Raw genomic sequence first — 14,080 nt, forward strand, 5'->3', positions numbered from 1 at the left:
TATAATAATAATGATTTCCAGGTTTTAATTCACACACACACACACACACACACGCATACAATACATTGACATTTTTCACACTTTGACATTTGGTTTTTAACAGCTAAAGGGTTGTGGTCAAATGTCATTAGGAGCATGAAGTGTTGTTATTCATTCATATACGGTGGTCACTGTATTGTCTAGACTGTAGAATAAGGTGTAGTTTTTCCTATTATCATCAAAGTTTTTTTTGTTGCGAATCTATTTTTTTTTTTTTTTTGCACAAATATTGACCATCAATATCATTTTTTTTTAAATAAATTGTTGAATTAAACCTCAAACATAAACATCATTTTATTAAACGTCATTCATTTGATCATTAATGAAAAAAAAAAAATATTGAACCAGGTCAACAATATATTGATTAGATTCCAAGTGCTAACAAAAAAAAAATAGTTTTTTTTATCCGGATTTTTGGGTTCGGTTATTGTTGTTCAATAATGTGTGATTACATAATGAAAATGTTTTTAATTTTTCTATTTTTAATTTTTTTTTTCTTTTTTTTTGACGTATCAAATCATATGAAATTTTTTTTTTTTTTTTTTGCTAGAAAAATCTTTTCAATTTCATTTGCGTGTATTTCTTCTTCTATAATTGGTTTTTTTGCATTTTGTTTAACCCTTAAAGACACTAGTATAATGATGATGGTGTAAAAACCAAATCTATTGGAATATATTTGTGATTGGTGTTTCCCAGCAAAAAAAAAAAAAAAAAAAAAAAAAACTAGAAAACCAACAACAACAACAACAACAACAGCTAAGAATGATGATGACAAATTCAATCGGTTGTCTTGGAATCGAAACATTTGTTTGATGACAAAACAAAACAAAAAAAAAGAATCAAACTAGATCAAACCAAAAAAAAAATAATATATCCAGAATGCATGAGACAGTAAAAATAAAAACAAACAAAGCTTGAATAAATTTTCAAATGTTTGGAATTTGATAATCGAATCTAGAAAAAGCGCGAAAAACAAAAATACGTATTTTGAAACAAAACGAAAAAAAAAATTATCAATGAGGCGTGGTGGGAGGAACTATGACCAAAATAAAAACCATAAAGAAAAAAAACCAATATAAGGTATGGTTGTCTCAAATGGCCACGACGACGACAACGACAACGACGATGACTACAATGACAATTTCAACCATATGGAACATATTGCGTGAGTATATGTAATTTTATTATCTCGTAGTATTCATTAAATGTTGTTGTTGTCATTGTTGTTGTTGTTGGAACGATTCCACAAATGAATCGACATTCACGTGTTTGTTTGTGTGTTTATTTTCATTTTGATAAATTCTCCAATTCCATTCAATCAATCGTCGTCGTAGTCGTCGTCGTTGTTGTTGTTGTTGTTGTTGTTGTTCAGTGTGGTTCATTCTCTAGCCAATAGTTGTGTAGTGGTGATGATGGTTTCTAAACCACAACCATCAATGATGAAAATAATAATAATGATTATGATGGTCCATGATTGATCAACAATGTTCTTCATGGATTTTTTTTTTTGTTTTTTTTTTGTGGATGGAAAAAAATAACAACAACAAAGTAGAAATTATTGGTTCCAAATTGCGTGCCAAATATAATGTGTGTGTGTGTGTGTCTGTCTGTCTCAGTTTTTCTCTATTTCCATTTCTTTTTCTCTATGAAAGAATATATAAAGTATAACACAGTAGCTTGTTATATATTTCGATCCATGAAAATTGAACATTTTCAACATAGAACAAAAAAAAAAACAAAACAAAACCAACAACAAATGAATACAATGATGGATCTATCCGATCACTATAGGAAACATGATGATGATGATGATGATGATGAACGGAATCTACACGAAAACATAAATTGATCAACACACAACTGGAATTGTTTCCCAAGAATGAATTGAAAAAAAATTGACCTGAAAAAAAGTGCTGAAGTGAAATGAAAAAGAAAAGAAAAGTGGAAAGAAAAGTTATTTACCAATGACAACCACAATGATGATGATGATGAAAAAGAATATAAAAAAAACTAAATTGCAATTGAGGATTCTACATTGTAAGGGTACTACCTACCTACCTACTTACCTTAGTTACACACACACACACACACACACATACACACACAAACAATTGAATCAAGGGTGTCCGCCTCTTTTTTTCTTGCTGTTGGAACCTTAAAAAATATTGAATACGATTCTGGAATAGGTGGCCCATAAAGAGACCAAAAAAAAAAAAATTCTGGTAGGAATCCACAATGACAATGACAATTGAAACAATTGAATAAAAAAAAAGAGACATGACAAGTGAAAAGTGGATTTAATTCAATATCGACAATTCAAATGCAAGAGGGAATGTAATGAAAATGAAAAGAAAAAAATCCATTTTTTTGTTTGGATTCTGGTGAAGTGAAGATTTTTAAAATTTTATGAATGTGTGTGTGTGTGTGTGTATTGTTCACTCCATAAACACCGGCAGCATTCTGAGATTGATCGTTGAACAATAACAATGTTTGTCACCATGATAAAGAAAAGAAAACCAGAAAAATTTCCATTTCAATCATTATAATATAATCACAAGCCAAAAAAGAAAAATTTTTAATTTAAATTAATAATCATCTACTATCTACATCGACTACACAACAACAGACAATCTATCATCATCATCCATTGGACATCATTATCATCGTTGATCATATTAAATCGTTCAAGTTGTCATTGACCATTTTATTTTTAACAGGTTTTTCGTGTGTGTGTTTCATTTTGCTAGTGGTGAAAAAAAAACCTATTTTGAACCAAAAAAAAAAAAAAAAAAAAAAAAAAAACGCCATTCATATTCATCCAATTTATTTTGTTTTTTTGTTTTGTTTTTTTTTTCTTGATGATGAAAACATTGTCCATTTTGTCCATTTAATACATTGTGTATTGTTTTTTTTCATCTTCAAAATAGTATGGAGGAAACCAATTTTGTGTGTTTTTTTTCTTTATTTTCATTTACACTACATCCGAATGTTGATAACTAATAATGAAAAACAAAAACAAAAGTACAAACGAACGAAAGACACGCAGGTATATTGATGATGGCCATTGTCCACTGCAGTTGTGCATGTCTTTCTCTTCTTTTTTTTTTAGTTTTTGTCTTTTGTAAATTCATTTTTTTTTTTTTTACTATCAGCCAATCAACGAAAAGTCCGAGAAAAAATATGACATTTTTTTTACCATAACCAAAAAAAAATACCATTCATTTAGTCAATTGTCGTTGTCATCATCATCGTTAGCTATCATCACCACCACCGTCTTTACCTTGTAATTTTTTTTCCCATGTTGACCACCATATCGTCAATAATTTTTGACCATTGATTGGATATGTATTTTTTCATTCATTAATGTTGGAACTTTTCACAATCACTCAACGATTCATGTAAGTTTTTGCATTTGTTCCATAAGTTAAATTCAGAATTTTAATTGAGAAAAAAAAATCAGGAATTCCAAATAAACACCGATAATGAATTGAACAAGTTACTTTTTTTTCAATCGATGAAATTGTATGGTTCGATTTGATTCGATTCTACTATAGTAGTAGTAATAATAGTAGTTGTAGTGGTGATGGTTTGATTTTTTTTTCTTCTTCTTCTTCAATCATTATTGGCCAAATTATTATCATCATCATCAACGACAGTCATCATCATCATCATTATTTTATGATCATCAACAACACCAACCACTAACGATGGACAACCAACATACATACATACACATACAGACAGACAGACAGCAAAAAAAAGTTATTGTCATCGAATGATCAATAAAAGAATAAAAAAAAAAAAAAAAAAATTCATGCAACAACCAACCAACCAACCGACTAACCGACCAACCAACCAACCAACCAACCAACCAACATTTCAAGATCCATACCTGATGATGAAGATGATGATGAAAACATTCATATTGTTGCTGTTGTTTCTACATTGCTATAATCATCATCATCATTATCATCCACATGGTAGCATACACTAAGAGTTGGTATTTTTTTTTCTTCTTCTTTACCTTTTTTTTTCTCTCAATCCATCTATTTTCTTTGATGATTGAGTGATTTTCTACGTCAACGACAACCACAATCGATCGACTGTTGCAGCAGCAGCCACCGCCATTGCACGATTATTCGTTATCGTTATTATCATTGTAATATCACAAATGCCCAATATTGTGTACTTGAAAAAAAAATTCAACACAACCATCATTCAATTGTTCTTTCTATCATCATTCATTTATTTATTTCTTGTTTTTTTTTTACTTTTCAGGAGTTCAAATTATTGGTATGAGAATAGAACTAGGTTCATCATCATCATCATCATCATCAATAATGAAAAAGTAGAAATCAAAGTTATGAAGACAATTGTCACTTTGAAATTGGAAGAGAGAAACCCACATACACATACACACACACACATACACCGAGAGAGAGAAAGATGAAATAAAATCGAATCAAATGAAGTAAACAACGAAGAAGAATTTTACATCCATCCATCCATCATTCATTCATCGTCATCCATTGTGACGTACGTAATCTTGAAAATTTTTGGCGTTTGAAACCAATTTCAAACTCGACATTTCCTATTTATTTTTGGATCATATATTGTGTTCATGTTTTTTTTTTGGTAAATTTGAAAACAACAACAACAACAGTTTCCGATTCAAAAACCAGAAATCGTTTTGTATGCAACCAAATGTTACTCATCCGCTTTTTCATTGTTGCTTTCATTATTGATATTAACCGCCATCTGACTACTTAGCCGCAATTGGATAAAAAAGGGAAACAAATGGTTGAAAAAAAAGCGGCAGGTGGCCAAAGGGTTTGTTGTTGCTTCAATTTCCAATGAAACAGAAAACTCAAATGTCCATCCAAAAACAACAACAACAACAAATTGATCTGATCTGACCATTGTGTGTGTGTGTGTGTCCATATTCACCATTGAATTCATTTATTGAACAGCATTCGATTTTGTTATCCACTTTCTCATATATCTTTCTCGTCATAGGATTGGACAAATCAAAAAAAAAAAAAAAATCAGTGAAAAAAAATGAATAAACAGAAGCTGTCAAATAATGAAATTTAGGCATGAAAGAAAATGCAGTCGAAAAAAAAACCTGGCCTTAAACCTGGAAAAAAAACTATATACCATTCTTGTGTGTGACCATCACCATATTGTGTGTGTGTGTGTGTGTATGAGTAAATGCTATTCATCATTTTGACCATCATCATCATCAGGCCCCAGCGAAAAAAAAATCAAATTATTGAACCTATGAAATTCGTTGTTGTTGTTGTTGTTGTCGTCGTCGTGGTTTTTTTCTCCAACATTGACCATTATTGGAACTAAGGTTTGACCCTATGGTCAAATGCCAAATGGCATATATATATAGTCAATTCCTAGTCATTTTGGTCAGTCATCATCATTGTTATTATTATTATTATTATTATCATTATATTTGAACCAAATACATATTATTTTATATCGTCATCGAAAACAACAAGACTGAATAATATATATAGCAAACAAAAAGTGAAAAAAAATAGGCGGTCGGTCACGTGTTTATTTTTTGTTGTTGTTGTTGTTGTTTTGTTTCTGAACCAAAAAAAAAAAAAAAAATTTCCTTTCCTTTCATTCATTCATTTTTATATCCAAATACTGTTGTTGTCGCTTTCGTCATCATTATTGTTATCATCCTCAAATCATCATCATTGCCAACATTCATTAATAGACTGACCTTCCGAGTGACCACCACCATTATCAATATTAGATAGTGAAAAGTTTGTTTTTATTCGGATATGTTGTTGTTGTTGTTGTTGTTATTGGCACCTAGTCATCATTATCACCATTATTGGCCATAGCCATAATCATCATCATCATCATCATTATTGATCAAAGACAAACGTATATAAATATCAATGCAAAATGTCTTCAATTCTATGAATCTTACATTCATTCTTTTTTCCGAAATCTGAATCTTACAGCATTACCTCATAACATTTTTATTTTATTTAAATTATTCAGAAATTCTTGAATATGAATTCATATTTTAATTATCAATCAACGGCTGAATGGCCAACACCGCCACCACCACCACCACCACCTCAACCATCAGCGGCAGCAGCAATTACAACAAATGTAATGGATACAAATCAATCATCGTCATCATCAACGATGACAACACCATCAGCTATGTATACAGCAGCATCTTCGATTACAGCTGCAGCTGCAGCAGCAGCAGCGGCGACAGCGGCTGCAGCCGCAACTGCTGCTGCCGCATCAGATCAAACATCAATCATTTCATCACAACGTTTCAATTGTTCTAGTCCATCATCATCATCAACAACAACAACAAATCTAATGGAGAATATATCACCACCAATTGCAACACAATATCATAATACACAAGGAAATATTTTACATCCACCACCACCGACACCACATCCGCATCATTTTAATTCAACAGCGGCTGCTGCTGCAGCAGCAGCAGCATATTATCATCATTCACATGATAGCGGATATACAAATGGTTATCATCATGGATCATCATCACCACCAATTATTAATCCTAGATATACTTCTACAATTTCAAATAATCATCTTCATCGTTATCATCAACAACACCCAATTTCAGCACCGCCACCACCACCACCGCCACCATCACAACAACAACAACCACTTCCGTCATCATATACACATCCATTTTATAATGAATTTGTATTCAGTAATCAAACACATAATCATCATCTACCTCAAAATAGTTGTCCATATACACCACACCACCACCACCACCACCACCACAATCGAATCATCAAAATCATGTAGATATGATACCATTACCATATGAATTAATACGACAAACATCGACAAATCATCATGGATCAATAGATGATGGACCATTATCCTCAACATCAGCAATACTTACCAATAATACACAACAACGATCACCAAATAATAATAATAAAAATAATCGTCAACTTGATTTGATTATGTCATTATCATCATCATCATCATCATCGTCATCTATTACAGCAAACGATATTGATTCTGAACAACGTTCATTATTATTTCGTTCAAAAGTTATTCAAAATAATCCTAATTGCAATATAGAATCATCATCATTGAATGGTGGACATATTAAATCGGAAACCATTACATCTAAAACAACAACAACAACAACAACAACAATAACAACAGGCACTACAATATCATCATCAAAAACAACATCCGGCTATGATAAAGATGGTCATAATAACAATGATGATAACAATGATGATGATGATAATAATTCTATTGATTTATCATCCAAACATCAACAATTAACATCACAAGAATCACGATCATTGACACCAAACAATAATCATACGCCACCATTATCATCATCATCATCATCATCAACGTCTTCTACGAATACAAATCTATTACATCAAAATCATCATCATACGCATCCATATTCACATCATCTTAATCTGAATCATCATCATCATCATCAACAACAACAACAACAACAACAATTTCTACAACAAAAATCACCAACATCAACATCATCATCATCATCATCATCATTCTTTCCATGGATGAAATCTTATCAAGGTAATTTTATTTTAGTATTTTTTTTATTATCATAATTCAAACATTCAAATTTATTACAACACGTGTCATTAATTAAATTAACATTAATGTTTGTTTTTGCTAATCAAGAATTAAAGAGAAAAAAAAAGTTATCATAACATCATTTAATGATAATGATAATGATGATGATGATGATCATCATCATCATAACAATTAACATCAACACCACTGCAAAAAAAAAAAATTCGTAAATACAATATTTATATTCATATTTAAATGTGTGTGTGTGTGTCGTTTTTTTTTATCTTGTTCTTGTACGTATCAACATGTTGCTGTTTATTTTATGTTTCATTCATTCATTCAATTTCAAAGTTGTTGCTGTTTTTTTTCCAATGTTTTGGGCCATAAATTATTCGCTCTCTCTCTCTCTCTTGGGCTCTCTCTCTCTCTCTCTCTCTCTCTCTCTCTCTCTCTCTCTCTCTCTCTCTCTCCGGTTTTATCGCCATTTACATTTATTCAATGATGACCATTTATATAATTGCATTTTCTGATTACATCATCAACATTAGAATCAATTTAGTAGCAATGTTATAGCTACTACTACTACTGGTACTGTAGCAAAACATATATGTAACTTGTGGCTTTTTTTTATATATCATTACGATTATAAAATGATGATGGTCATCGGTTGTTGTTGTTGTTATTGTTGTTGTTGACAATAGTGTCAAGACACCTAATAAATTTTCTTTATTTTTCAAAAGACAAGAATAATGTGAGATTCATTCACAGTGTACACATATATAACAACACCACACCACACCACACCGGTCAAGTAAAGAATGAAAAAGTTTCATAATAATGGAATTGAAACCGAGATTTGCTAATAAATTTTTTTTTTGTTTTATCTCGCTATTCAAAAACCATATTCATTTCAAACCCGATGATAATTGTTGCCGGTATTTGTTTTGAGTAGCCCGGTTCAAATTGGATCGTTTTTTTATTATTATCATCATCATCATCATCATTATGTTTTGGCCCGTCTCCACCATTATATTGTTGACATTTAAAGATTACATTACATATAATAATAACAACAACGAAAAACGAAAATTGACAACAACAACAACAACAATAACAATGTTATTATTTTATATGTTTTTATAGCTTAGATAATAAATTTGCCGCGTAATAAATATAAATATAAATCTTCAAGTTGAGAGAGTGAAATCTATGGAGAGTGAACGCGCGCGCGCCTATTTTTAAATGTGTTATATGGCAGCAATAAAATATCATCATCATCATGAAAATTGTCGTCCGGCCACTAAATACCACTTAAAGGTTAAATTACCGAATCTTTTTTTTATTATTATTATTTCCCGATTTTACGATAGAATAATAATAATGTTCAGTACAACAACAACAACAACAACAAATGAGTGAATCAAAAAGTAATTTTCATGATTCAATTGAATTTAAACGTGTACAAGTCAAAAAAAAAAAAAAAAAAAAATGATCCCATAAATATGAAATGCAATGTTAACAACAAGTGGTTTACACGATTCATTTTCAATGATGATGATGATTGTAAATTGTGAATTAAATTGAATTTTTTTTTGTTGTTTTTTTTCAATTAAAAAAAAACACACATACACACACACACACAGCAAAATTAATAATAAGTTCAAAGACACTTTGAAACACACACACACACACAGACAGAGAGTGGCAAATATATATGATATTAATATAGATTCAGATCAAAATTGATTGGAAAAAAAATGATTGATTAGTCGTTGCGTATATGCAAGTTTTTTGTGTTAATCAATTTCAAAGAAAAAAAAATTTTAATCTTATCATTCCCTGAAAAAAAACCGAAATCTAGATTATCGTCAATAATTTGCTTGGTTTTTTTTCTATTTTCTTGTCTCAAATTGAAACCGAATTTTTAATTTTTTTTTCACAATTTTCATCAATTTCACATTCATGCCACACACACACACACACACTGCGATGATGATGATGATGATGACATTCGGCTTACCTATGATCAATCATTATTATTCATAATTCAAAGAATGAATAAATAGTAGAAACAACACAAAAAACAAGCTCTTCATCATCATCATCATCAGTTTTTTTTGCAGGTAGAAATTAACTTAATTGGTTCGGAAAAAAAACGAGAAAAAAAAGAGGTAGTATATTTATATTTGTTGTTATGCTTGTCATATGTTATGATAATCCTACCCAAAATTACCCTAACCTAAACATTGAGTAATGCAACCGAATTTACCAGACAACAATTATCAAATGAAGAAAAAAAAATAACAACAACAAAAAATCACATTTTTCATCATCATTATTATTTCAAAGTGACATTATGTTGAATACTTGAAAAAAAAATTCAGAAAGAAACAAAAAAAAAACAACGACAAAAACAAAACAAAACAAATCTGACACACATGAAACATGATAATTGTTGGTGGCCACCTACTACTTTGATTTATGAATTCATTTTTTTTTTGTTTTGTTTTTTGTTTTCATTTGAAAATTATAAAAACATTAATCTGACAAAAATTCTCGAACCATAATCACGTGTTGAATCATGAATTTGGGGAAAAAAAAGAACTATTTTCACCAATCAAATTATTGATTTGGTAAAAATAGATCGAATTCGTTTACATCATCGATAAAAAAAAACAATTATTCAGGTCAAATTGATGGAGAAAAAAAAACGATGACCAAAGTTGTATAAATTACAAATGATCATTGTAAATAAAAAAAAAAATGGTATTGACATGTAAACAGAAAATCAGATAATGATTTTGTTGTTCAGTTTGTATGAATTTTTTAAATTTTAAAATTGAAAAAATTCAATCGACAAAAACACAAGTCTATGATGATGATGATAAATGGCAAACAAACATGATGATGAATATAAAAGTAAAATGAGAAAAATATCTTTCATTTTCCTTAGTCAAAAAAAAAAAAAAAAAAAAAAAATAAAGATGCACGAAATTAAAATTCGAGCAAAAAAAAAAAAAATGAATGTCTACATTCATACATTCACATTGGAAAACTTGTTATTTTCAATAATAATAATCAAGATTACCTGTCATCATCAATGTCTATCTATGAATGTTGAATGAATTTAAAGTTTCAATGAATGTTTGAAAATGAAAATGAAATGACAACTGTCAACACTGAACGAAACAGTAACAGTAACAGAAACAGAGACATATCACCAATCAACAACATTGAACTATAAAAGCGAATATATTTTGATGTTTGTTTGATATTTTTTTTTCTTGTCACTTGAAAAAAAAAACATTCGATATGAATGTGTGTGTGTGTGTGTTCAGATTCTATTTATACATAACCAAAAATTCTATTTCAATTTGCCTGTCAACCATATTAATGTTTTTCTTATCTTGTTTTTTTTTCTTCTTCATTCTTCATTCTTTCTTTTTTTTTCATTTATTTATTTATTCAATAAAGATTCTGGTCATGGCCCAAAACGAACACGACAAACATACACTCGGTATCAAACATTGGAATTGGAAAAAGAATTTCATTTTAATCGTTATTTGACACGTCGTCGTCGTATTGAAATTGCCCATTCATTAGGTTTAACTGAAAGACAGATTAAAATTTGGTTCCAGAATCGTCGGATGAAAGCAAAAAAAGAAATCAAAGTTAAATGTAATAATAATTCAAATAATAATCTGAATGATCATCATCCACATCTTAATCACCATAATCATCATCAACATCATCATCATCATTTTTTAACAACAAATGGATTGATGCCAATCAATCATAGTATCGGCAATAATATTTGTGGATCAATCAACAATAACAGTATGGTACATTCAACAACAGCAACAATGATTAGTGATGCTGATAGTGGAACAAATATGGCAGGAAATCCAAATAATCATCATCATCAAGAATTGGATAAATTATTTGGATCAACTACTGGCAAAATTATTGAAATTGATCCAAATGTTGGTGGTGGCGATGGCAATGGCGATGACGATGATGTTGAAGAGATAGAAGATTGCCTGTAGTCAACTTTGAATGAAAATTAGCCGTTCTTTTTTTTGGTTTTTTTTTGTAGATGATGATTTGATATATGTTACACACATCATATCATATTAATCAATGAGAAAAACAAAATTTTTTTTGTTTGTTTTCATATTCAATCATTCAATATAAGAATTGAATTTTTTTTTTTGCAAGAAAAAAAGAATACCAGAATCTCATATCATACAACACTAACACACACACACACACATGTATCTGTATTAGTCAATAATCTAAATAATCTGTAGATTTTTTTTTTTTGATTCTTTTTGATTCACACCCACGCATACCCAAACATACACCATATTGACTTATTATTCTGTATTGACACAAGAAACAACTGGATTTTTTTTTGGAATTCTGAAAAGAATTTAAAAAATAAGAATTATTCCTAATTAATTAAAAACGGTTTTTTTGTGGCATTTTGCTGATGTTTATCTTTTCATCATCATTTTTTTATCTACAAAAATTTGGAATTCACAACGATCAACAATCGAGGGAATTTGAAAAATAAAATTAAACTGTCACACACATTCACACACACGAAAATTTTCTTCATTCTATATATATATATCTTAGAAAACAAAACGCAAAACAATTGACAGTTTTGACAAGAAAAAAAAGGTTCCATTTACCTTTGTCGACCGAATTGTGTGTATGTGTGTGTGTCCAACAAACGAAAAAAGATCATTTATCATACATTTTCTTCTCTATCACACATATCTAATATGTAGGTGTGTGTGTGTATGCATGTTATAGTTGTAAAGTCTCAATCAAGAGAAGAAAACGGAAAATAAAAATTCAAAAAAAAAGCTAGGCCCCTTTTTCATATTTGGAATTTCATATTTTAGCATGTCAAACGTCTTTATTTTCATTTTCATTTTTTTTCAGTGAACTGTCACATTTGTGTTTGACATTTCTCCAATGCACTGTGATAGTTGCAGTTGCCCAATGTTGTCATTTTGGTTTTTTTTTGTGGGTTTTTGATATTCATTTTGTCAATGTTTTCTCTCCAGATTAGATCTCAGATCCAGGAACTTTTTTGTTAAAGATTTAATTTTTTTTACATCGATTTCAAGGAATAAAACAAAACAAAACAAAAAAAAACAAATTCTCGGACAAATCGTCATAAACAAACGAAGAAAAAAATGAAAATTCATAACTGACGATTCAAAAAACAAAAAAAAAAATGTAAAAGAAAGACGTTTACAGTACGTTTCGTTTTGTTTTTTTTTGATTTCTTTACCAGAAATAGTCACAAAACACAACATACAATAGATACACACACACACACCCACACAACCAGAAAAACAAATAATAAAAATAACCAAATGTGGAGACAACAACAACAACAACAAATGAATGAAAAACGAATGAATGAATGAAATGAATAGAAAATGAAGACGAATATGAAAGAACAAAAAAAAAAGACGATGATGATAAATGATGTTGCGGTTCGGTTGAGCCTGCTCAAGACACATTGTTTTTTCTTCTTCTTCTTTGGGTTTTTTTTTTTTTTTTTTTTTTTTTGTTTTTGGCTTGTCGTTTTTTTGGGTTATATTAGTTTGTTTCATCGTTGTCGTTTAGTTTTCTTTTTTCATTTTCATTTTCATTTTTTCTAGTTTTATCCACTGTTTTTTTTTTTGGATTTTGCATAGTTTTTTTTTAATTTGTTCGATACAATCCTATTTTTTTTAATCAAACCAGAAAAAAACGGTATCGGTTGCTGTTGGTTGCATTGAGAATTTCCATATTTCCAAACCAAAAAAAAACGATAATGATGATGATGATGACGATGACCGGAAACTAGAAAAAAAAGACAAATGGTCAATAAACAAGTTAAATATAAGCAATGTAATTATCTGAATTAATTAATTAATGTCATTCAACACAGCAAATAAAACAAAAAGCACCACATTTGATGTATGTATGTGGTGGATGTCCAGAAAAAAATGACAAAGAAAAAAAAACAAACGACAGCTGTTGAAATGTGTGTGTGTATGAGTGTGTGTGTGTATGTCGTGACAAAACCAAGGCTTTGATCATCAGATCACAAGATGATGACATTCTCTGATCCTTTTCAACAAAAAAAAAAGCCAAAAAAAAAATATTGATCCATTTGACATTTGTCGATACGAATATTTGCTCTGCGTGTGCATGTGCATGTGTGTGTGTGATACCAACCAACCAACCATCATCAACAACATCGTCGTCGCCGTTGTTTGTATTTGTTTTTCATTATTCAATTTTGTTCAACCAAAAAAATGAAAAGATCCAAAGTTTTACCCGAAAAATTCGTTTTATTTTTTTTGGCAATGATGATGGGATATGATATTCGTGTACTATTTGTTTTGTATGTATGTGTGTGTGTGAATGCTGT

The 14,080-nt window shown here is 29.8% G+C and overlaps 1 protein-coding gene across 1 annotated transcript; it reads left to right on the forward strand.

Moving 5' to 3' along the window:
• The first annotated feature begins 6,186 nt into the window (after positions 1–6,186).
• LOC124491203 (uncharacterized) lies at positions 6,187–13,802 on the forward strand. The gene is made up of 4 exons (XM_075734604.1): positions 6,187–6,491; positions 6,618–6,769; positions 7,156–7,638; positions 11,113–13,802. Exons 1-4 carry the CDS (start codon positions 6,187–6,189, stop codon positions 11,682–11,684), a joined length of 1,512 nt encoding a protein of 503 aa, XP_075590719.1. The 3' UTR covers positions 11,685–13,802.
• Positions 13,803–14,080: the final 278 nt, after the last annotated feature.

Source organism: Dermatophagoides farinae, chromosome 10 (assembly GCF_024713945.1).
Source record: "Dermatophagoides farinae isolate YC_2012a chromosome 10, ASM2471394v1, whole genome shotgun sequence".
Lineage (NCBI taxonomy): Eukaryota > Metazoa > Arthropoda > Arachnida > Sarcoptiformes > Pyroglyphidae > Dermatophagoides > Dermatophagoides farinae.

Excerpts from the sequence above, each read along its gene's own strand:
- LOC124491203 (XM_075734604.1), top strand. The coding sequence starts at position 6,187 with ATGGATACAAATCAATCATCGTCATCATCAACGATGACAACACCATCA. Across the intron at positions 6,492-6,617 it reads CCACCACCGACACCACATCC|ATATACTTCTACAATTTCAA; the intron begins GCATCATTTTAA and ends TATTAATCCTAG. Across the intron at positions 6,770-7,155 it reads TTATAATGAATTTGTATTCA|AATCATCATCATTGAATGGT; the intron begins GTAATCAAACAC and ends ATTGCAATATAG.